This window comes from Carcharodon carcharias, chromosome 26 (genome assembly GCF_017639515.1).
Source record: "Carcharodon carcharias isolate sCarCar2 chromosome 26, sCarCar2.pri, whole genome shotgun sequence".
NCBI lineage: Eukaryota > Metazoa > Chordata > Chondrichthyes > Lamniformes > Lamnidae > Carcharodon > Carcharodon carcharias.
The window spans coordinates 24,166,630-24,191,151 of NC_054492.1; the positions used below are offsets into that span (position 1 = coordinate 24,166,630).

The 24,522-nt window shown below is 41.5% G+C and overlaps 1 protein-coding gene across 4 annotated transcripts in view; it reads left to right on the plus strand.

The window, feature by feature from the left end:
- The window catches only part of blm (BLM RecQ like helicase), a 49,922-nt gene extending 25,525 nt beyond the window's left edge, over positions 1–24,397 (plus strand). For all 4 annotated transcript variants that reach the window (XM_041175153.1, XM_041175155.1, XM_041175154.1 and 1 more), the window contains 14 exons: positions 456–574; positions 1,525–1,638; positions 4,297–4,395; positions 7,375–7,523; positions 10,153–10,259; positions 11,949–12,109; positions 13,339–13,534; positions 15,762–15,952; positions 16,055–16,202; positions 17,598–17,797; positions 17,977–18,172; positions 19,539–19,661; positions 21,228–21,429; positions 23,548–24,397. In XM_041175153.1, coding sequence (XP_041031087.1) covers positions 456–574; positions 1,525–1,638; positions 4,297–4,395; positions 7,375–7,523; positions 10,153–10,259; positions 11,949–12,109; positions 13,339–13,534; positions 15,762–15,952; positions 16,055–16,202; positions 17,598–17,797; positions 17,977–18,172; positions 19,539–19,661; positions 21,228–21,429; positions 23,548–23,695 — 2,153 coding nt within the window. In that variant the 3' untranslated portion in view covers positions 23,696–24,397. The remainder of the gene's footprint in view (positions 1–455; positions 575–1,524; positions 1,639–4,296; positions 4,396–7,374; positions 7,524–10,152; positions 10,260–11,948; positions 12,110–13,338; positions 13,535–15,761; positions 15,953–16,054; positions 16,203–17,597; positions 17,798–17,976; positions 18,173–19,538; positions 19,662–21,227; positions 21,430–23,547) is intronic.
- Positions 24,398–24,522: the final 125 nt, after the last annotated feature.

Genomic DNA, 24,522 nt, shown 5'->3' on the forward strand with positions numbered 1-24,522 from the left:
CTGGCAGGCTCTCTTGTTGAGAACAGTCCCTTGGCTGTGAGCAGGACCTGATGTTTCCAAAGCAAGAAAGCCTCATGATCCCCTCTGGATGTCCCAAAACTCTTCACAACCAATCAATTACTTTGTAAGTGTTGTTACTATTATTATGTGGCCATGTATAGCAGTGAGTTTATGCTTGACAACATCTCACAAACAGCAAATAAGATAATGATGGAGTAATCAGTATTTTTAGCAGGGGACTGAATGTTGGTGAAGTCAACAGGAGCAATACCCCTCCTCCTTCCGTATTGTAAAGGAAGGTAAACATGGGCAAAAGAAAAGGTCACGAAACCATCTGGTCTACAGAACAAATGATAATTGCACAGCAATATGGTGTTGCAGATTATTCTCTTGTTCTGCTTCAGCTGGCTGGCCTGTGTTTCTCTGTTGTGATTTATCCTGTCTGTCTGTTTTAGGTGGCGGTAAAAGCCTGTGTTACCAGCTGCCAGCCTGTCTCACTCCAGGAGTCACTGTTGTGATTTCCCCCCTCAGGTCACTGATCCTGGATCAGGTGCAGAAACTGACTTTGTTTGACGTGAGTTTAAACATCATCTTGCTCACTTCAGTGATTTTAGTGCATTCCTGTTTCTCAGGAGTGTTGTAACGATATGACTACAGAATAAACGGGAATATTTCAGCACAGACATTTGCATGTGATGCTCAAATTCTTCTTTGAGCAGAGAGGGTTGAATGGAGATTTAATATTAAGGGGTTTTGATAAAATAAACAAGGAGAAACTGTTTCCTGGCCACACGCCAACAGAGGACTCAAATTTAAGGTAATTGACAAAAGAACCAGAGGGGGATGAGGATTTTTTTTAGCCACAACTGGTTGTAATCTAGAAAAAGCTGGGGAAACAGATTCAATAGTAACTTTCAAAAGAGAATTGAATAAATATTTTAAGGAGGAACATTTGTGGGGATCTGGGGGGAAATCGTGGGATTAATTGGATAGGTCTTTCAAAAAGCCAGCACAGACCCAATGGGCCAAATGGCCTTCTGTGCTTTATCATCAATAATTTATATTATGGGGGAAAGGTAGCAAATGGGAGTTGCTTGTGAGGGGAGATGTAAATCTTTGATGACATTGACAGATGTGGAGAGATCAGGGGGTTACACTATTTAATGTGCATTACACAGGTAGGTGACAGAGAATGGGGACCCCTGACTTTAGCACACCGACACAATTTACTGTTGTAAGAGATGGATTTGAACCCTGTGACTACCTGCATAGTGTGTTCCTGGTCAAAGCTCAATTCCAAATGTAGTGCTGAGAAGAGGTCAATCTCAACTCCATGGGAAGAGAGGGCCAGATTCAAAGGACGGGTGAGCATGGGAACACTCCAACACCCACCCAAAACCTAAAAAAAATCCTGAGAGCTGTGAATAGATACAGTGAGCAGGAGCAAACTGTCAAGAATCTTATGTGGAGGAAGGGAAGGGCTGCAGACATGTTTAAAATGTATCCTTTACTTTCCATGAACAGATCCCAGCAACACACCTAACTGGGAATAAGAGTGACTCTGAAGCTGCCAATACTTATATGCAACTGTCCAAGAAGGATCCTGTTGTGAAGCTGCTTTACTGCACACCTGAGAAGGTGAGTCTGTTTTGGTCAGATTAGGAAATTATCTCCCCCTCCTGATTTTCTGACTTAACCAGCTGAAGTAGTTCCCTTTCTCGCTGGTAGATCTAAGATTGGGGACATTAAATGAGGGGCCCATACTATAAATCTGCTTCCCAGCAACATACCCCTCTCAACACAATTGTAAATTGAGACTGGGGCAAGGATATAACCTTTTAGTAAAGTTGGGACTCAGTAGGTATGTGAATCTCCTGTGGTTTTATTGACCCTGATGTCACTCAGTGTAATGCTGCTGCACTCCTCTTTATTGCACCAACCTGACTCCTTCGCAACTTCCCCATCCCACAAGATGGAACAAATGGAGGTTGTTTGGGTGATTTTACCCAATTAAAACAAAGGCTCATTTTCAATTTCTACAAAAATTGTTGAATTTTATTTCTCATTTCTGTTACAGGCCATGTATTTTTCTGTCTGATTTTCTTTGTGTTCCATTATTTCTTAAACATCACTTCCATTTGTCTTTCCCATGCCCATTTTTCTTTCCATGTTTGAACTGCAAATGTTACTCAAAAACCCAAGCTTTTGCTTATTACTCTGTGTTCTAATTAAGTTGAGGAGTCCTGGTGAAATACTTTTGTAAACTCACTAGTGTTGTTCTGTGGTGTTACAAGTGAAGATAATTGCAGTCTTCAGGTGATTTGTGTGTGTTTTTTTACATTAAATCCCTGCTGTAGCCTTGTGCAGATATAAATGTAACTGATTTGTTTAGTTATGATATAATTAACACTGTACATTCAGCTTTCATTTCCGAAGGGAATGAGTTCAGGGTTTGTGTTGAACCTTTCAAAACTGGTAAATATCAGGGGAAATAGAGTCAAACGTTTTGGAAGAAACAAAACGAATGGTTCAGAAAAGTTGCACATAACATATCATATCTCCGCTACGTCTATAAAATTAAAAAGCTTATGTTTACACATGTTTCCTGTCAACTGTGGAAATAGGAATTTCTAATGGAAACTCCTAATGTAAGCCTGTCAAACTGTAATCAATCTCCCTCCAACATAGGAGCTGCTGTCCCACCACTAAAGCACATTTCGCAACCTCGGGATATCCCAAAGCTCTTTACAGTCAAAGAAATACATTTGAAACATAGGTGATATGAGGTTAGAGGGCAGGGTCTAACTGAACCAGGACACATTCCCTTGGAGCTATATTGCTGTTCCTTCTCTGTTGCTGGGTCAGAATTCTTGAACTATATCCCTAACAGCACTGTTGGTGTATCTACAGCACATGGACTGCCGTGGTTCAAGAATGCGGCTGACCACCACCTCTCAAGGGCAATTAGTGATGAGCATTAAATGCTGGTCTAGCCAGAGACACCTACGTCCCACGAGCAAATAAAAAAATGTTGTAGTTCAGAACCCATTTTGAAGTTGTACAATCTGTCCTTATTTTTATATTTTAATTTCTAAGTTCATTTCTAAATGCCTGTGTAAATCTAGCACAAAGAGACATGAACACATAATCTAGGTGACACTCGCAGTGCCAGTACTAAAGGAGTTATGCATTGTCGGAGATGCCGTCTTTCGAATGAGTAATGAGAATCACGTGCCAGCTTTCTCTTTTGAGGTGGATGAAAAGATCCCAGGGGATTATTTCGAAGAAGAGCATGGGGAGTTATCCCCAGGACCAACATCACTAAAACAGATTACCTGGTTATTAACACATTGCTGTTTGTGGGAGTTTGCTGTGTACAAATTGGCTGCTGTTTTCCTACATTGTAACAGTAACAATGCTTCAGATGTATTTCTTTAATTCTAACGAGCTTTGGGATATCCTGAGGTTATGAAAGATGCTTTAGAAATGCAAGCCTTTCTTTTATCATGCTAAAATCACATTCTTCTACCAATGATGGGACAGCAGCTCCTATGCTGGAGGGAAATTGATTGCAGTTTGACAGGCTTACTTTAGGAGTTTCCATTAGAAATTCCTATATCCACATTTATAATGTAAAAAGTTGATAGAAAATATGTGTAAACATAAGCTTTTTAATTTTACAGATGTGGTGGAGATATATGTTGCGCACAACTTATTTGGACCATGTGTCTTTTGCTTCCAGAGCGTTTGACTCTATTTCCCCTGAAATCTACCAGTTTTAAAAAGTTCAACATAAACCCTGAATTCATTCCCTTTGGAAATAAAAGCTGAATGTACAGTGCTAATTATTATCATAACTAAACAAATCAGTTATGTTTATAATTGCACATGGTTACAGCAGGGATTTACTGTAAAGAAAACACACACAATGGTGGTGAGGAAAAGTCGATCCACCTCAGGGGAACAATACCACCACACATTGTATACGCAAGAAGAGCTGGGACTGTATATTGTGGCATATTATATTGACCTCTGATCTACAGTTTGTGGAAATATTGAGAGAGTTTTTTTAGCACCAAAAGCACTGGCAGATTTGTCATTTCAATGTGGTTGACTCTTAACTCTAGACCAGCCAGCCAGTCGTTGTACCAAAAAGGTACTGCAATAGTTCAAGAAGGTGTCTACCACAATCTTCTCAGGGAACTAGAGATGTGAGTGATGCCCACATTCCCAGAATGAACTTTTAAGAAAAACTTCCCTGGATCTAGTAACTTTGATTCTCCTCTTTTAATCCAGGTCAGCGCAAGTAATCGACTGATTGCAGCGCTGGTAAATTTGTACGAGAGGAAGCTTCTGGCTCGTTTTATTATCGATGAGGCTCACTGCGTCAGCCAGGTAACTTGCGTCATTATTTTGATTTCTAGATTTCAGTCTTCACTCAGTGGTGGCCCTCTGAGTCACAAGGTATCAGTTTCAGAGCCCACTCCAGAGACTTGAGTACATAGGCCATGTGGACACTACAGTGCAAGTACTGAGGGAGTGTCATAGTATCAAACATTACCAAGGATTTTGGATGAAACATTAAGCCAAGCTCCCAGCTGCCTTTCCAAGTAGATGAAAAACGTCCCTTGTGAATCGTTGATAAAGAGCAGGGGTATTCTGCCTGGTGTTCTGGCAATATTTGTTAAAGGAAGGTCTTACTTCACAAATTTGATTGAATTCTTTGAGGAAGTGACAAGGGTTGATGAAGGTAGTGCAGTGTATGTTGTGTACATGGATTTTAGCAAGGCATTCGACAAGGTTCCACATGGCAGATTGGTCAGGAAAGTAAAAGCTCATGGGATTCAGGGTAATGTGGCAAACTGGATAAAAGGTTGGCTTTGTAAAAGGAAACAAAGGATAGTGGTCGATGGATGCCCTTGCGAATGGAAAATTGTCTCAAGTGGTGTTCCACAGGACTCGGTGTGGGGACCCTTGCTGTTTGTGTTATATATTAAAGATTTGGACGCGAACGTGGGGGGGCACAATTGGGAAATTTGCAGATGACACAGAGATTGGTCGAGTAGTGGATAGTGTAGAGGATAGCCATAATCTCCAAAAACAGTATAGATGGTTTGGTGGAGTGGGCGGTAAAGTGGCAGATGGATTTTAACATAGAGAAGTGTGAGGTCATACATTTAGGGAAGTCAAACAGTTACAGGGATTACACAATAAATGGGAATATACTAAGAGGGGTAGACGAAGTGAGAGATCTTGGCGTACAAGTACACAGGTCCCTGAAGGCAGCAGTTCAAGTAGACAAGGTTGCAAAAAAGGCATATGGAATGCTCTCCTTCATTGGCAGAGGTATAGAATATAAAAGTAAGGATATAATGTTGGAATTGTATAAAACACTGGTGAGACCACAGCTGGAGTATTGTGTGCAATTTTGGTCACCACATTACAGGAAGGACGTAATAGCTCTGGAGAGAGTGCAGAGAAGGTTTACAAGAATGTTGCCAGGGTTAGAAAAGTGTAGCTACGAGGAGAGATTCAATAGGTTGGGGTTATTTTCCTTAGAACAAAGAAGGCTAAGAGGAGACTTGATTGAGATGTACAAAATTATGAGGGGAATAGATAGAATGGACAGGATAAAATTGTTTCCCTTGGTGGAGAATTTTAGAACCAGGGGACATAGATTCAAGATAAGTGGCAGAAGGTGTAAGGGGGACATGAGGAAGAACTTTTTTATGCAGAGGGTAGTGGGTGTCTGGAATTCGCTGTCCAAGTTGGTGGTAGAAGCAGAAACTCTAAACTCTTTTAAAAAGTACCTGGATCTGCATCTTAAGTGCGGTAAGCTGCAGGGCTATGGGCCGGGTGCAGGAAGGTAGGATTAGAAAGGGCACCTGGGTGTCTAGGCTGGCATGGACAAGATGGGCCGAATGGGCCTCCTTCTGTGCTGTAACTTTTCTATGGTTTCTATTTATCTCTCAACCAACATTACTAATACAAATTATATGGTTGTTTATCTCACTGTTGTTTGTGGGATCTTGCTTTGTGGCCACACTTCATTGGCTGTGAAGTACTTTGGCATTTCATGAGGCCTTTAAAGGCGTTATATAAATGCCGTTTCTTGCTGTTTGCATGTAAAAGGTTGGGTGTTGGAGTATCACATGTTGAATGAAAGCTGGCATGTGAAATGAAAGCTCTTTCTATTTACCGATGATATGAGTGTTTGCCTCTCCTAGCTCATGCTCACTGACCGTGGGTGTGATAACCAAGCTTGATACTTTTTGCAACCAATGCCCACATTTCCGTTTCTCAGTGGGATGTCACTGAATGAGGATTAGGGGGAGAAATGCTGGCTGGTCTGTTCCACCCTCCCTATTCTATGGGCGTTGAAACCAGTTGTTGTGCCTCAGCTGAGAGCAGTTAATTCAGCACAGTTTGGGAACTAGACCCAGAATGTGCTACTTCGTTGGTAGTGGCAAGCTTCCTGTTGCTTTTCTAGACAGACTCAGTTCTGCAGTCATCAGGAGGAGTATGTTTTGAGTGGGTGGATGCACTCGGCTGACAAGCACCCTTGGGGATAGAAGAGAGCAATATTTTCTTCAATATTATACCTGCTGCTCAAAGCAATGATTCATCTTGTAAATTAGTACCAAATGAGCGTGGGCTGCATTTTACGATGCATATCACAGCTAGCAGGGGCTTGTACTAACAAAAAGATCTTCTCCTCTGAGATGGTTCCTATTAAGATCTCAGTGGTGGCAACAGTTGAAGGGAATCCTGTCTTGCATTCTGTGCTGTGACTGAAGTTTGATGGAACAGGAATAGTAACGATATGGAACTTGTGAGGAGAAAGTTGTTTGGCCAACTGGTGGGCGCAGAGGGATGGGGACCCTCTGTCATTAATCTCTACCTGAAATAACCAGTTTTAGCAGCACACTAGTTGAATGCCCAGCCTGCTGCCTTTGCTGTAGCAGATCCAAAAGACTGATCAACCCTGGATTTCTTTCTCTCCCTTCACCCTTCCTAACTGGGAAGCTATTTCTTAATTTATTATTCCCCGATACAATCCAGTGGCACTAAGTTTTGCCACCTTTCTCCCTTTAAAATCAGTCTCGTTAACTGTACTTTTGTGCTTTCCTCCTTTTATTAATCTGCTCTGAGACCTTGCTGTACATGAGTGATGCTTGTATGTACATTGTAGGAAGCATGGTGTTGGCTGCGGTACCACAATTGAATGCCCCCCAGTGCCCCTATTTCCAACACCTTGGCGATGGGAAAGGTTTCTGCTGGAAGACATATTTTTTGTCAACTCCTTGTGCTTATTCCTCACTTCCTTCTGAAGTCTGTCAGAAATTAACTCTTACTGTTTCCATCCCTATTCAGTGGGGCCACGATTTCCGCCCTGATTACAAGAGATTGAACGAGCTCCGGAACAAGTTTCCCTCGATCCCGATGATGGCCCTGACAGCCACAGCCACGCCACGGGTCCAGAAAGATATCCTCAACCAGCTCAAGATGCTGAAACCGCAAGTGTATGTAACTTTATCTCTTGAGGGAGGGGTAAAGTGAGTTTAGATTAACAAACAATTATTACAGACATTCATCTGTGTTCCTTTCAAAATGTGTCACATTTCGGTTGTCACAATTCTATGTTCTTAAAGAAAAAAATAGAGCTAGTTATTTCCTAGTGGTTTCTCCTGACTGGGGAGGAGTCAGTGATTTAAAAGCCACTGCCAAGCTACGAACAGACCTCCTCAGCAATTGGATCTGTGGCCTTGGAGATACTGTATATAGTTCTATCTTAGCAGCAGAATAATACCACCTTGCAGTATCATACTCCTGTCCTTATAAACCATGATCATCAGACACGCTGTGAGCAATACCATGGGATCATTATCAATTCATTATATTTTAAAAATTATAGATGCACCTTTTGTTATAATCTTTCAGTTGGATGAAAAGATCAACAATGCCAATTTTTAAATCTTAGTTCTGGATCAAAATTTAGTCTGTTTTACTCTTTGTATTTTTCTTGTGCACTTCTATAAATAAAACTTGTAAAGAAAGGAATACTTGAATTTATGTAGCACTTTTTCTGACCTCAGGGCATCCCTAAGCATTTTACACCCAATGAAGCACTTTTTGAAGTGTAGTCACTGTGGTATCATAGGAAATGTGGCAGCCATTTTGTACACGACGAGCTCCTGTGAACAGCAAAGTGATGATGCTCTTCTTCAAAAGAGTGCCAGGGGATCTTTTACATCTACCTGAGAGGGCAGATGAAACCTCAGCTTGACATCTCTTTGAAAATATATCACCACAGACAGTGCAGCCTCCCTCAGTACTGCAAAGTGGACTCCAGACTGCAGAGTTTGGGGAGCCATTGAGGTTACCATCAGTATACAGATTGTATAATTACTGTGGAACATCGTGCACTACTATTACGTAATTCAAGTGCTGAGATACAGCAGCATTTTTCTTATAGTCACTTGGTAGTACAGAACTTCAACATTGCTGAAAAAAGAAACATGCTATTGAAGCTCATCAGAGCAGATTTGCAAGAATATCAAATTCCAGAGGGAACAACAATTTATACTGCATGAGAAGAAGGCGCTGATTGGTTGGCAAGGTGACACATTTCTTGTGGAAACCGATAAAGCTTGACAAACCATCAAGCCAATAAAACATTCTGCCTAACACACAAATGAGTAATGTGGTACAGGAATTTCAGTGCCAGGTATCTAGGCCATATGTCCCAAAGACTGTGGGATCATACCAAACAGCACATCCCTTCGGCTGTTCTCAACAGGCAAAGTATTGACCCTACTCAACCAGCCCGTGCTTGCAAAGCTCAGAACATAGTGTCCAACATTAGATGTGATTCCGCAGTTGGACAACACTTGCTAAACAATCCTGATTGTGCTAAGAATTACACTGATAACCAATTTAATATTATTAGTCGGGCTTGCAGTGTGGCTCACTTACACGTGCTAGAAGTTGCACATATTCACACACATGGCCCTGTCATTTGCAAACAGAAAGGACATGTCCGTGCATTGCGCCTTTTTCAACTAAACAAAAGCTTGGGGACAGCCATTCTCTGGTTCATTCCCCAGGTCAATGCTTTGACCAATCAGAGTTGATCTGCCTGATTTTGAATTGAAACAAAAGCTTAGCAGTTAACTATTCCCTGTTGCATTCTCCATGGCAATGCCTCTACCAATCAGAGTCCACTTGCTAACCAATCAGCACCCTCTTCTCATGCAGTATAAATTGTTGTTCCCTTTGAGATTAGGTATTCTTTCAAATCTGTCCTGATGAGTGCAAGGTGAAAAACTTCAAAGCATGTCTCTTTTCTCATCTCTGTTATATTAACGTAATTTTCCTTAAAATGAGATTTATTCTTTTGACATAGTTTAGATTTTTTTATGCTTTTAAGTGGCACTTTGTCTCAGCAATGCATTCTTGCCTCTGACTTAGAAAGTTGTGGCTTCATGTTTCACACCAGAACTTGAACACATCATGTAGGTTGATATTGAGGGAGCACTGCACTGACTGAGATGCTGTCTTTCAGCAGTGCTATTAAAGCAACATCTTGTCTGTCCTTGCAACGGAACGTTGAAGATCCCATGGCAATATTTGAAGAGGAGGAGGCAACTTCCCCATATCCATGACCAATATTTATCCCTCAACCAAGACCACTAAAAACAGATTAAAATGTAATTTATTTTGCTTGCAGTATGCAAATTAGCTACACTTTTTACCAACATAACTACACCAAAAATAATTAATTGACAATGAAGTGTTTCTGGACATTCTGATGTCCTGAACAGTGCCATATAATTTCAAGCTGCTCTGCATCTCCCTTCCCTCTGGCCTCCCTGCTCCGCATGACCTAGCAGCATGCTAACATACCTGAAGGGTTAGCCAAAGTAATATAAACCTCCAGTTTCCTCTCTCATTTCGATGCAGGAAATGCCCTGCTTCTGCTCTGCACTCCCCACAGTGAGGTAATTGATGTTGGGAAGTGGGCTGTATAGGGAATTTTTCAATCTGCAGTATTCCTACTGTGCTGTAGATTCTGTACAGGGTCCCGAGAGCTGCCTATCACTTCTGTTGTATGGAGTTCTAGTACTGAGGCTTCATGCTGATATTCTGCAGGTTCACCATGAGCTTCAATAGACACAACCTGAAGTATGAGGTCCTGCCGAAAAAGCCCAAGAAGATTGCTGAAGAATGCATCGAATGGATCCGGAGGAACTATCCACGTAAGTGTTGACTGAGTAGTATGCTGCTGGGCCTGCAGCTGCCTGTATAGAACTGATCAATTCTGTACAAAACCCAATGGTTTTTGACAATTAGAGCTAAATATTTATGTGGGCTACATGACTCACCGATGTATTTTGGCTGCAATGGCCTCATGAATCTAATAAATCATCACTGGAGCTTGTGATTGGTCACATCTCAGGAGAGAGACGGGTAAGTGGTGGCTTGTATAAAGTAACTGGGAACCTGCCAACCTTTGTGGGTAACTATCTCCATGTAAAATTTTTAGAAACGGTGATATCCCCTCTTCAGTAACCATCTGTTTGTTGATATTTAAATAATTAACCAGTTATTCACCAAATTACTGTTTTTAGGATCTGGCTGTAAACAAAATATTTTACTGGCTGACATAGTGACTATGCTTTAAAGTAATTCAGTCTCTGTAAGGTTTGTTCACTTTCTTGCATCTCTCTCGTGCGCTCTCTCTGTGTCACTTACATTGAGCTTTGATACTCAGAATTTACACAGAAGTAGATGATGCTTTGATCATTGAAATGAAAGTTAGTAACAATGTGTGAATCACATGGCACCTGTTGTTGGGGAAGCTACACCCATTTTGCTTGGATTAAAAGTTTGTAAGTAAGAACATTTTATTGAATTGGGCAGAGGCATGTGTTTTCAGTCAATAGCATAACGATGAACCAAAAGAGTTTCTCACGCAGCCTGAGAGTTCTTTGAAGCACAATCAATGATTGTAGGGAAAACATGGTGTCCATTCTGCTCTTCCCCTTCCTGTGTATTGCAGTGTGCTGATATCAATGCCCAATGAACAATCACAAAAGTTCGGAAACTTAATTCAATCTTTGTTTCCTCAGGTACTAAGTTTTTAAAACTCAAACCTGACGTTACCTAGAGTTACCAACCCAGCTTGGATGTATTCCTGGAGGTTTCATCATATCACCAGCTGCCTTGATCCACCCCATCCCCAGATTCCTGCTACTGGTCAACTGCCATGTCCATCCTCATGATGTCCCGTTCCCATATACTCTCCGTTGGTCACTACAAGTCCACTTTCAAGGAGACCTGCCTTCCCAAACCAATAGAAAAACAAACAGGCTCCTTGTTACTCAATTGGATTATTCTAGACTTAGTCAAACAGCCTTTTACCCATCTCCAATATTATTATATCTAATAAACAGAAAATGGAATAAACCCCAATTTTTTTGTTTAATGCCTCCATGATTTTTCTCCCGGGTTTGTGTGTAGCAATGTCCTGGAAATTAAAAAGTTTCTGGAGACTCCCAGGCCAGTCCTTGGAGGGGGTGGCAATGCTAAATGGAGGCTGAACTTGGGGCACTGTCTGGCCCCCGAGTTGTACAAATGCAGCTGTACAGGGACGTTGCCATTCAGATGTTTAATGACGTTCTGACTAAGAGCCTTGGTTTCTTAACAAAGTATTTAGATTTAAGAATGATCCCCAAGATTAATCTTCAAATTCTGGAGACTCTGGGTCAAACCCTGGAGGATTGTCAACCCTAACATCATTTAATGGTTAATTCCTGATTTACCTCAGCTCTCTTTCTTCCTTGAACCTTGATGGTGCTTAGCACACTATGGGACTTTATCCTTTAAAAGTACTCTTCTTCTGTACAATATGTGCAACTCTAATTCCCTTGTTTGCACATTAACAGGTGACTCCGGCATTATTTACTGTCTGTCTCGGCATGAATGTGACACGGTGACTGAAACACTGAAAAGAAATGGAATAGCCGCATCAGCCTATCATGCTGGCCTGCAGGACTCTGACAGGGATCTGGCACAAAGCAAGTGGATTAATCAAGATGGCTGCCAGGTTAGGAGCCCTTAAAACTAGGGCATGATTATTTCCCCCAGTCGGTGGGTTTGGTTCTTCATGCACATCTCTTAGTAACTGACTAAACAACAATTTATAGCCTACTCCCTCAGCCAGTTTGCTCAGAATTATGAAATGGTTGCAGCACAGAAGGAAGCCATTCAGTCCATTGTGTCCATATTGGTTCTCTGCAAAAGCAACTCACCTGGACTCACTCCTCCCCATCTTTTCCCCCTAGCTCTGCAAATTTTCTCAACAGATCCAATTTTCTTTTGAAAACCGTGATGGAACCTGCTCCTCCGCACTCTCAGGCAGTACATTCCAGATCCTAACCATTTGCTGAGTAAATGTTTTTCCTCATGTCGCCTTTGGTTCTTTTGCCAATCACCTTAAATTGGTACCCTCTGGTTCACAATCCATCCATATTTGGGTACAGCTTCTCTCTATCTATTCTGTCCAGACCCCTTATGATTGTCAACATGTCTATCAAATCTTTTCCCAACCCTCTCTTCTCTAACTCCATAGAATGATACAGCACCAAAGGAGGCCATTCGGCTTGTGTCCATGTCAGCCCTTTGAAAGAGCTATCCAATTAATTGCACTCCCCTCCAAGCTTTTTTTTTAATGTCTATTTTGAAATTTACTGCAAAATCTGTTTCCAATACCCACTCAGGCAGTGCATTCCAGACCATAACAACTCACTATAAAAATAATTCTCCTCACCTTCCCTCTGTTTCTTTTGCCAATTACCTTACACCTATGACCTCTGGTTATTGACCCTTCGGCCAAGAAACAGTTTCTGCGTTTTACTCCATTAAAACCCTTCGTGATTTTGAACATCTCTATTAAATCTCCCCTTAATCTTCTCTGCTCCAAGGAGAGCAATCCCAGGTTCTCCAATCTCTCCAGACGACTGAAGGCTCTCATCCCTGGGACCATTCTATTTAATCTAAATTGTCGGTAAAAATATTATTTTAAGAAGCGAGTTAATATTGTGCATTTTTTGTTTGCAGAGGCCAAGGACATACCTTTGAAACCTGGTGTAAAACTTAAACCCCTCCTATTTTGCTGTTAGTATTTTAGCAAAACTGCAAATAAGCCTAATAATATGTAAAAGAGAAGTGATGATCTGTGTGGTACGGAGGATGACGATGGGGATTTGAAAACTGTCAGAATGAGTGAATCCTGTGGTTATATAGGCTCACCATTGCCCTGTGTATTCCCACCAGGTGATTTGTGCCACAATTGCCTTTGGTATGGGGATTGATAAGCCAGATGTTCGCTATGTGATCCATGCCACGCTCCCCAAGTCCATGGAAGGATATTACCAGGAGTCGGGCCGCGCAGGGAGGGATGGAGAAACGTCCCATTGTATTCTTTTCTACAGCTACAGTGATGTCACGAGGATCAGGCGCATTATCCAAAGTGAGTGAGCAATCAGCGTGAATGGTAGCTGAGAGGATTATGGAATTAAAATATTCCTCTGTAGCAGGAGCAAATCAGCAGCCTATCAGAGTCAAATAGCTGTGCTGGGATTCATGAGTCTGCCTGGAAATTAGTTACCACAGTTGGGGGAAGATGCCTTTCAGAATCTTCATTCATTGTAATAAATTATATCTTTATACTACTGTGATTGTGACAAAACTCTATCTTCACAACTCCTAGTTGTGACAGCTGTGCCGCATTGTGCCCCCTGCGTTGGCCTAGCGCTTCAAGCCCCTGGTTTAGCACTGACTCTCACACACATGCAGAGCCCAGGTTCAAATCTGGGTTTGTGTGGAGGTGGCTGATCTCATCTGGGATGTGAGTGGAAGCACTCCAATTGTCACCAAGTGCCCCCCAGTGTATGTATCAGCCAATGATCTTGCTTTAATCACTTTTGGAAGTCATGAGGTTTTGAAAGGCATAATATAAATGCCAATTCTTCCTTCTTTCTATTTGTTATGGAATGAGAATACACGTGTGTGGGGATGAAGTATAAAAGTAGAGGAGTATTGTCACAAACATACAGAACATTGGTGAGACCACACATAGAGTACTGCGTGAGGCTTTGGTCTCCTTATTAAAGGAAGGATATACTTGCATTGGAGATAGTTCAGAGAACGTTCCCTAGGTTGATTTCCTGGGATGACTGAGTTGTCTTGTGAGGAAAGGTTGAGCAGGTTGGGCCTGTACTCATTGGAGTTTAGAGGAAGAGAGGTGACCTTATTGAAACATATAAGATTCTGAGGGGGCTTGACAGGGAAATGCTGAGAGGACTTTCAAAATAAGGGTTCTGTCCCATTTAAGACAGAGATGAGGAGAAATTTTTTCTAAGTATGGATAATTGTTGGAGTTCTCCACATCAGAGAGCAGTGGAAGCTGTGTCATTGATTGTATTCAAAGCTGAGTTAGACAGATTTTTGATCTACAGCAGAGTTGAGGATTATTGGTGGGTGTGTGGTGTAGTGCGGCAGGGAGGAAAGTGGACTTAATCAGATCGGCCATGATCGTTTTGAATAGCAGAGCAGGTTCAAGGAGCCATATGGCCTACTCCACTTATTTATGCTGTTATGTTTCTTACGGGCATAGGGTGAGAAGAGCATCAGGCCAGGTCATGATACCTGCCACAATGGAATTGTCCAGTAACCAGTCTCCTCAAGTGCTATAACCTGCAGGGCTATGGACCAAATGCTGGAAAGTGGGATTAGGCTGGGAGGCTCATTTTTCGGCTGGAGCAGACACGATGGGCCAAGTGGCCTCTTTCTGTGCCATAAACTTTGTGATTTGAAATCTGCTTTCCAGGAACACATGCACTGAAGCCACAGTACAGTCACCATGCTTCATGGTGAGTCAATGACCTGGTGGGGAAGAAAGGACACTGGAGAAATGGGGAGGATAAGTTAAAAGCACATTGGACCAGAATTTGACCGGGTAATAATAGCGGGTTTAATGCACTCACCTTTATTAGTATGTTTAAATAAAAATAAGAAACAGCAGCGTATGGCGAGAAAGTGATACAGCGTGAATTGCAAAATGTCACAAATTGCTGGACAATTTAACTACTCTGTCATTGGCCTCAGAAGCTCATCCACAACTCCATGTCCTTTGCACCATAAACTCACCACAGAGAGTTAGGGCTGGTATTTAACAATTTAGGAATTTTTTTAATAATGAGATTTATGTCTCTGCTCAACCTTGCAGGCCCAGAAAGGGAACAGTTGAAACTGAAGTCCCATTCCTGCAGCGAGTAAATTGTTCTTCAAGGTTTTTAAAATTCAAAGTCTTTAAAAAAAAATTATGATTTTCCTTTCCATCTTTTTCTTTTCTCTCTCTTAATCCAGTCTTTATTTCCCTCTATTTCTCTTTCTGATTTGACTTCCCCCAGTTTCTATTTCTGTCCTTCTTGTTTCTTTAATCTCACTTGGTTAGAGAGATTGGTTCCATCGTTCACTGATGTCCTGTTGATCTCGTACGAGGCGAGGTCAGATAAGCGCTTCCAGCAATTTATGGTGCAAAAATTGTTCAAGCTGAAGGGTGAGGGAAAAATTTCTAACAAACATGGCAGGCTACAAGTTGCTGCTGTCCAACAAATTCCAAGCCATTTTGTCTCTTTGATGCTTGTTGTGATTTCCATTAATCTGATCTAACAAGTGAGACGTGTGTTCTGCAGTGGAGAAGGACGGGAACCAGTTCACTAAACAGACCCACTTCAACAATCTGTACAACATGGTCCATTACTGTGAGAATGTGTTGGAATGCCGCAGGACTCAGCTGCTGGCGTACTTTGGGGAAAATGACTTTAATCCCCAGTTTTGCAAAGAACACCCAGAAGTAACTTGTGACAACTGCCTCAGGAAGAAAGTAAGTTCAGCTGAAATACTAGTTACTATTACTAGTCCTGAAATGTTAATTAGTTATTTTTTTAATCCCACCCCTCTCACTTCCTTTCCTTTTTTTTAATAGAATTACAGGACCAGGAATGTCACAGATGAAGTGAAAAACATTGTGAGATTTGCTCAGGAGCATTGTGCCAGTGCCACTGGAAGAAAATACAATGCAGGCCAGCCTTCCAGCAGGCTCACCCTGAACATGCTGGTCGATATCTTCCTCGGTGAGTGCGGATCAATTACAAGGAGCTGTCTGCTTCCAGATTATCTGGAGAGAACAGGGTGGGGGAAAGGGGTATTTGAACACCAAACGATAAGCTAGGGTGGAACCATGTGGAGTTTTTTGATATGTTAATTAGAAAAGGATGTTCCTTCCATTTTGAGCTCAAGGTGGCTTCATGCTGGATTTGTTTTCATTTTGCCTGCCTGTTCTCATTCGTTATCTCACGCTTGCTTTATCGCACTCACGCTTTCACTCTTTCCCGCTATTGCATCTTATCACCACCTTGTGATGTTCCAAAGCACTTTACAACTGATGGATTGCTTTGAAGCGGAGTCCATGTTGTTGCATGGGCAAATACAGCAGCCAATTGTCTACACAAAGTTTCCAATACTGATACAAGAATGAATGACCCAACAACCTGTTTTGATTGGTGTTGGTCAGGGGAGGATTGTTAATCAGGAACTCCCTGCCCTCTTCAAATAGTGGGATCTGAGAAACCAGGTTCTTCCCCATGGGGAGGCGGCAGCGGGGAGGGTAGGGAATGGAGGTACGAGAAAACCCATAGGCTGCATTTATTAAAGCAAGCAACCAACATCATTAAACAGATTATCTGGTCATTATGTTCATTGATGTTTGTGGGAGCTTGCTAAGCACACTGACTTCCATGTCTTCTACATTACAACGGTGACTAGACTTCAAAATGCTTTCATTGGCTGTAAAAGGCTTTGGGATGTCCTGAGGTTTAGAAAAATGCTGTATATATGCAAGTTCTCATTTTCCTAAGGCAGCACTGAGACAAGATCAGACTAAAGGCATGAAGGAGGAGAAATTGTTAACCTTTGAACCCGCTTTGTCAAAAATTCAGCATGAGACTGTAGATGTAAATTTTGTGGGCATACCTACGCATTCTCTTTCTTTCCCCATGTGTGCAACACTGTAAGATCTTTTCCAGAATTGTGATCAGTTGCAAGTCCTTTTTCTAAGATTCTGTTTGGGAGCTTATTCTTGGAACACCTAATAAATCATGAGGGGGCTGGACAGAGTAGAAAGGGAGAAGCTGTTCCTGCTCATGAAAGGATCAAGAACAAGAGGGCACAGATTTAAGGTGATTTGCAAAAGAAGCAAGTGTGACGTGAGAAAAAACTTTTTCACACAATGAGTGGTTTGGGTCTGGAATGCACTGCCTGGAAGTGTGGTGGAGGCAAATTCAATCGAGGCATTCAAGAGGGCATTAGATGATTATTTGAATAGGAACAATGTGCAGGGGTACAGGGAAAAGGCAGGGCAATGGCACTGGGTCATAATGCTCATTTGGAGACCAGTGCCAACATGATGGGCCGACTGGCCTCCTGTGCCATTAACATTCTGTGAAAAGCTAACTGAACTTCTCCACTAGGTTGTAAAAATGCCAGGATCCAATCTGGTATATTTGGAGCAGGAGCTGCCTATTCCCGTCACAATGTAGAACGACTGTTTCGAAAGTTGGTGCTAGATAGAATTCTGTGCGAGGATTTGTACATCACAGCCAATGATCAAGCAGTTTCTTATGTAACTGCTGGAGAGAAAGCACAACAAGTTCTGATGGGTTTCCTTCAGGTGCGTTCATTTTTATTTCAAATTCATGTGTTCGATTTCCTGCATTGCTATTTGCATTCTAAGTTATGTTCGATCTCAGTATTGCATTCCAAAAAGTAATTTATCGCTGGAAGAGCTTTGAGATGTTTTAACATGATGTGATACTGGATAACTGCCAGTAATTTATCCTTTGACCCTAGGTGGACTTTCAGGAGACAGATAATGCCAGCAGCATCAGGAAGCAGAGGAATTCGGTAGCAAAGAATGTTTCTAAACGGGAGGAGATGGTTAAGCAGTGTCTTACTGAGCTCACTGAGCTCTGCAAGCGTCTGGGCAAAGTCTATGGTGTCCATTACTTCAACATTTTTAACACTGCCACCATCAAAAGAATTGCAGGTATATTTGAAAAATGGAAGACTGGTATGGGAGGGGTCACCTGCCTCATTAGGGAAAACAAAGCTTCTTTTACGATCACAATATTATTAACTTAGACCAGGATTTAGTTGTCATCTGGAAATACACTACACAGCAAGAGATTAACACGTGCAATGAAACTGTTGATAAGGATTCTGATGAAAGAATGATTTGTGTTTCTATAGCGGCTTTCACAGAATGTGTCAAAGCACATGAAGCATGTCTTGATGTGTCACTCTTGTAGGAAATGTGGCAGCTAATTTGTGCACAGCAAGCTCCTACAAAAAGGAATGTGATAATGATCAGATAACCTGTTTTAGTGGCATTGGTTGAGGAATAAATATTGAGCCAGGACAACAGAAGAACGCCACTGCTTACCTTCAAAATAGTGTCTTGGGATCCTTTACATCTACCTGACCGAGCACATCCCTTAGTGTGTTAGCTGTGGCTGAGGTGGACTCAGAAGGTTATAAGTTCAAGGCCAGGACTTGAGCACAAAATCAAGGCTGACATTTACAGTGTAGCACTGAAGGAGTTTTGCACTGTTGGAGGTGGCCGTCTTTTTGATGGGATGTTAAAGCGAGGCCCCATCTGCCTTCTCAGGTGAACGTAAAAGATTCCATGGCACTATTTCGAAGAAGTGCAGGGGAGTTATCCCTTATGTTCTGGCCATTATTTATCCCTCAAACTGATCATCTGGTCATTATCGCATAGCTGTTTGTGGGAGCTTGCTGTGCACGAATTGGCTGCCTTATTTCCTACATTACAAGTGAATACATTTCAAAAGTGAATACATTGGCTGGAAAGCACTTTGCCATTCAATGGCCATGAAAGATGCTACATAAATGTAAGTCTTTTTTCAGTGCTGCAGTGGGAGTAACAGCCTGGATTTTGTGGTCAAGTCTCTTGGGTATTCCATCCAACATAATAATCAGTGTTTTAAGAGATAACGAGGAGTACTGCCATCCAGCAGATTGTGTGAAATGTAGTCGAGAGTAAAAATCCTTGACACTTCCATATTTCTCCTAATGCTGGGTTGAATGTTCTGGGCAAATTATAACTGGGTTTAGTTTGCAGGACAGAGCAGGGGCTGTCCTCAACATTCACTTGACCCTCACAAAATAACAGCCAAACTTCCTGTGAGCCTATTTGTTTTTACAAAAGAAAATGACAAAGCGGAAATTGCAATAAAAACAAAGCGAAATATTGGGACAAAACAAATCATTTTCACGTGAATTGAGACTATGGCAGGAAAATGTGCTGTTCCCCCTTAAAGAACAACTGATTCAGCACTGTTGTCCCAATTGCCTTTCAAAGAATGTTAATGAGCCAAATATGTCTACTGCAGAGTCACTGTCACCGGACCCTGAGGTCCTTCTGCAGATTGACGGAGTCACCGAGGACAAGTTGGATAAATACGGAGGTGAAATTATCGACGTTCTCCAGAAGTACTCTGAATGGCAGTTGCCAGGTAATGGAAGCCTCACCAACTTGCTATATGTAAAGAATCTTTAGCAGAAAGGAGCAGAAAGGCTGTCTTTCAGCCTCTCACCCAGGGGTACTCCTGCTCTAGGTGCTACTAGGACCCAGTTCCACAGGTGATACCAGCCCAGCAGAGCCTCGTCCAAATGGCCTCTCATGTTGAGGCTGGGTGAGGTTATGGATAATACAAAGGAAGACTGCGACAAAATACAGGAAGATATTAATAAATTTGCCAAATGTGTGTGTAATTGCCAAATAATTTCAATATAGATGAGGCTGGGCATTTTGGTAGGAATAATGAGGAGACTATGTCCTTACTGCTTAGATAACGAGACACTGAATGGGAGGAGGTACAGAGGAATGTAGGGATGCAGATACACAAACTGCTAAAAGTATCAAAGCAGGCTGGTATGGCCATTTAAAAAAAAAAGCAAACCAAACACTGAACTTTATTCCTTGAGGGATAGGATTGAAAAGCAGGAAAGTTAAGTTAAACTTGTGTTGAATCTTGGTTAGAACACACTTGAGTACATTGTATTCCTTGTCTCAATGTTATAAAAAGGATATAACGCACTGGAGAAGATACAAAGATTCACAAGTATGAAACTGAAAAGTTATAACCATCAGGAAAGGCTGAACAAGTTGGGGCTCTTTTCTCGGTAACTTGATGGAGGTCTTTAAGATTATGGAAGGATTGAATAGAATAGATATCGAGAAAATGTTTCCACTGATGGGGCATCTAAAAGCAAGGGTCATACATAAAAGACCATCACTAATAAATCCAATAAACTATTCATGAGAAACTTATTTAACCAGAATGTGATGAAAATGTGGAACTTATCACCACAAGGAGTAATTGAGGCAAATAGCATTAATGCGTTGTTGGGGAAGCTGGATGAACACATGTGGGAGAAAGGAATAGAAGAAAATGTTAATGGGATTAGCTATTCTCACTCAACTCCCTTTCCAGCAGGATTCACAACATTTTGCATTTATATAGTGCCTTTAACATAGTATAACTTTAACATAGTATAGCAAGGCTCTTCATGGGAGTGTAGTCAGACAAAATTTGATGAGATATTACAAAGGATGACCTAAATCATGGTGTGTTAAAGGAGCTAAGAGGGATAGAGAGGAAATTCTAGAGCTTAGGACCTAAGCAGCTGGAGGCATGGCCGCCAATGCGAAGCAATTAAAATTGGGAATGTGCAAGAGGCCAGAATTGGAGGTGCGCAGAGATCTCGGAGGGCTGGAAGATATTATAAAGAAAGGGTGAGGCCATGGGGGGGGGATTTGAAAATAAGGATGAGAATTTTAAAGTTGAGGTGTTACTGGATCAGGAACTAATTAGGTCATTGAGCACAGGGTTGATGGGTGGGTAGGAGCTGGTGCGGGTTAGGACACGGGCAGCAGAGTTTGGATGAGCTTAAGTTTACACAAAGTCAAAGAGGTTGAACTCCTGTCCCTGAAGTATGTTTATAAGATTAAGTTGGTGACACTCACTCTTTGTAAACTTCCCTTTTCACATTTCACAATGTCACCTTTGCGATAACAGAGGAACAAGTGGCTGTAGTCAGTGCTTCCAACAGTTGGACAGACTGCAGAAGATCTCAGGATGAGGAAGAGCAGTATGAGGAAACCTCGGTGTACTTCAATAAAAACAAAAGTACCAACAACAGAAAACGGAAAAAAGGACCGTATTACAAAAAGGCAAAGAAAAGGAAAACGGGAAACAACAACCGGCAATCTTCAAAAAGGTACATGACCTCTCCCAGATCACCCGCTCCCCACTCCACAGTGTGGTTTCATAGTTAAATAAAGGAGAATGCCTTATCACCTCCATTTGATACTATGATCTGTTTTGGAATACACATTGACATTTGTAGCAAATGTGGCAGTCATTATATGCGCTGTAAGATTCCTAAAACAGGACAGGGTGAGGTATCGGGTATTTTTGTATTGAGACCTTGCTGATCATGATTAGAGAGGTTTGACATTGTGATGGGGCAGGGCCTCCTGTTTCTGCAGAGTCATGTGCAGCCCATTCATGCTTGAATCCAAACTTAACCCCCAAAGGTTGTAACCATGGTCCTCCTGATCATTCTTTCCCATTGCCTCAAAATTAGAATGGCTACACGTGTTTTAAAATCCAAGCTTTGTGTCGCATAACTGTTATTTCTTTCATTTCCTCTTCACTCGAATGCTGGTGACTTTGTAGCCTTCACTCAAAGTGAAGTAGCATGAACATGGCATGTTTTAGAAACAAACCTTAGGATCACAATCACATTTTTTCTCTTCCCTGCCCCGGGGTAAGGGTTTTAAGGCTAACTATGTAGTATCTCCACTGCTCCCAGCTGACCAGGACTCATAGCTTTGGGACCTGTGCTTCTGTTGCACACTGATCTGGATATTACCAAATTAGCCACTGGAGAGAGCCATTTCACAACATTCTGAAGTTCGAGCAGATTTATAAAAGCATCACCTACAGGAAAACCTTGTATTTCTATTATATCTTATTACATCCTCATTGTTCAGTTCTGGGCATGGCATCTCAGGCAAGATATATTGGTCTTGGAGGAGATGCAGTGCAGATTCACCAGAATGATACAAGAGTTAAAAGGAGTAAATTATGAAGGTAGGTTCCATAGGCTAGGCTTATGTTCCATTGAACATAAAAATTGAGGACTAATCTGATCTGTTTACGATGATTGGAAAGGATAAACAGAGAGAAACTGTTTCCTCTGGTGAGGGGAGTACAGAATAAGGGGGCATAACCTTAAAATTAGAGCTCGGCTGTTCAAGGGTGATGTCAGAAGCACCTCTTCACACAAAGCGGAGTAGAAATCTGGAATTCTCTCCCTCAGAATAGCAGGGAGACGGTGGCATAGCGGCAGTGTCACTATACTAGTAATCCAGAGGCCCGGGCTCTATAGCTTACTGCAGTGCAACATGGGTTCAAATCTGACAGCAGCAGCTAGTGGAATTTAAATTCAAATAATTCATAATTGAAAAGTAATTGATTGTTTATAAAAAAAACCCATCTGGTTCATTAATGTCCTTTAGGGAAGGAAATCTGCCTTCCTTATCTGGACTGGCCTACATGCAAGACAGATCCACAGCAATGTAATTGACTTGTAACTGCCCTTTGAAATGGCTTAGTAAGCCACTCGGTTCATGGGCAATTGGGGAAGGGCTTTGCCAGTGACACCCACAACCCATGAAATAATTTTTTTTTCAAAGTCGTGTAAGGCTGGGGATCAGTTGGAAATTTTATAAGAGTTTAATACATTTTTATTAAGCAAGTGTACTAAGGGTTACAGATATGGAAGGTGTGCAAACGGGAGTTAGGATACAAATCAATCATGATCTAATTGACTGGTGATACAGGCTCGAAGAGCTGAAGGACCTCCTGCTGCTCCTACACACCATTATGTAGGTATACACAGTCGAACCCCACAGCCAGCAGCTGATATGAACGGCAAGTTAATCTACATTAAGTGATAAAAGCAAAATATTGTGGATGCTGGAAATCTGAAACAAAAACAGAAAATGCTGGAAAAACTCAGCAGGTCTGACAGCATCTGTGGAAAGAAAAAAAGCAGAGTTAACATTTCGAGTCCATATGATTCTTCTTCAGTGATGTTGTTCAAGGAGTGAACATTCTCCAAAATACCAGGAGAACCCCATGCTCCTCTTAGAACAATGCCCTAGGACCTGAATTAGTAGACTGTCAACCGGTTTAAAGTTATTTGGATGATATTGTATGTTACTCCATTCTGGGATAACATTCCTTTGTATATAGCTAATTATTATATAGGTGTCATACAATCTGGTCTATCTAATAATTGTTCTCTTTTTTTTTTTGTTTAACCCAGCTCTAATGCAAAGATTGCAACAACGACAAAACATTTCAGCCCCAGACCAGCAACGGGTGGCAGGCGACCAGGGGTAATGCCACTGCCTGTCCCTCGCAGCAACATCAGTCAACGACCCTTCCTCAAGCCGTCATACTCATTTAGCTAACCATTGTTCACACTTCTTCTCAATGTCCTCAGTCCTCATGACGTCTCTGTGAAATGAGCAACATGGATGGTCCCTGGGCTGTGTTTAAAAAGAAAATGAAATCCAAAGCATTTTTTCAAATTTTGAATTCTAAGACTGCTGATCTAGGAGATGAAAAGTTGCTGCGGATTGAAACTGCTGCTCTCTGCTGAATCCGACCTACATCATCAGACTGAATAGACTCTAGTTACATCGATGCAGCACTCTCTGGGAACCTATAGTAGTGTATTGGCAGCTACCTGGAGCAGCCATGCCCCTCCAGCGTATTGCTTTGCTCAGTAATCTCCCAAGTTATACTGCTACTTGAATTCATCAGCACCTAAAACCACTTTGCAATGACACAAAAGTGGCTGTGGAGGTGCAGCATTTGAATTTGGGAAAGGAATTAAACTTGTAAGCTATGTTGTGTCTAAAGAATATTTGGTTTTGTGGGACCATGGTGGAATTCTTGTTCGGTCATTTTTTTCTTTGCATTCATTAAATATCTGGTCCCCATAAAGTTGCTTTATTTAACCAGCCTGTTGTTCTTTCAGACTGTAATTATGTTAGTTAAATTTAGCAATTAGCTTTGATAAATTTGCTGCTAATCCTTTTGTTTTAAACATTGCACATGACTGTATTTCTGATTAAATATACATAAATTATACTCAAATTATATTTTAACCTTGAAGCCTAGTTTACTTATTTAGAAATTGTATTTCTGCTGCAAAACTCAATGGGATCATTGTGTTTTTTTTTTGGTTTGAGGTGTAATTATTTCCCTGATACTCAACCTCATCTTGCTCAGT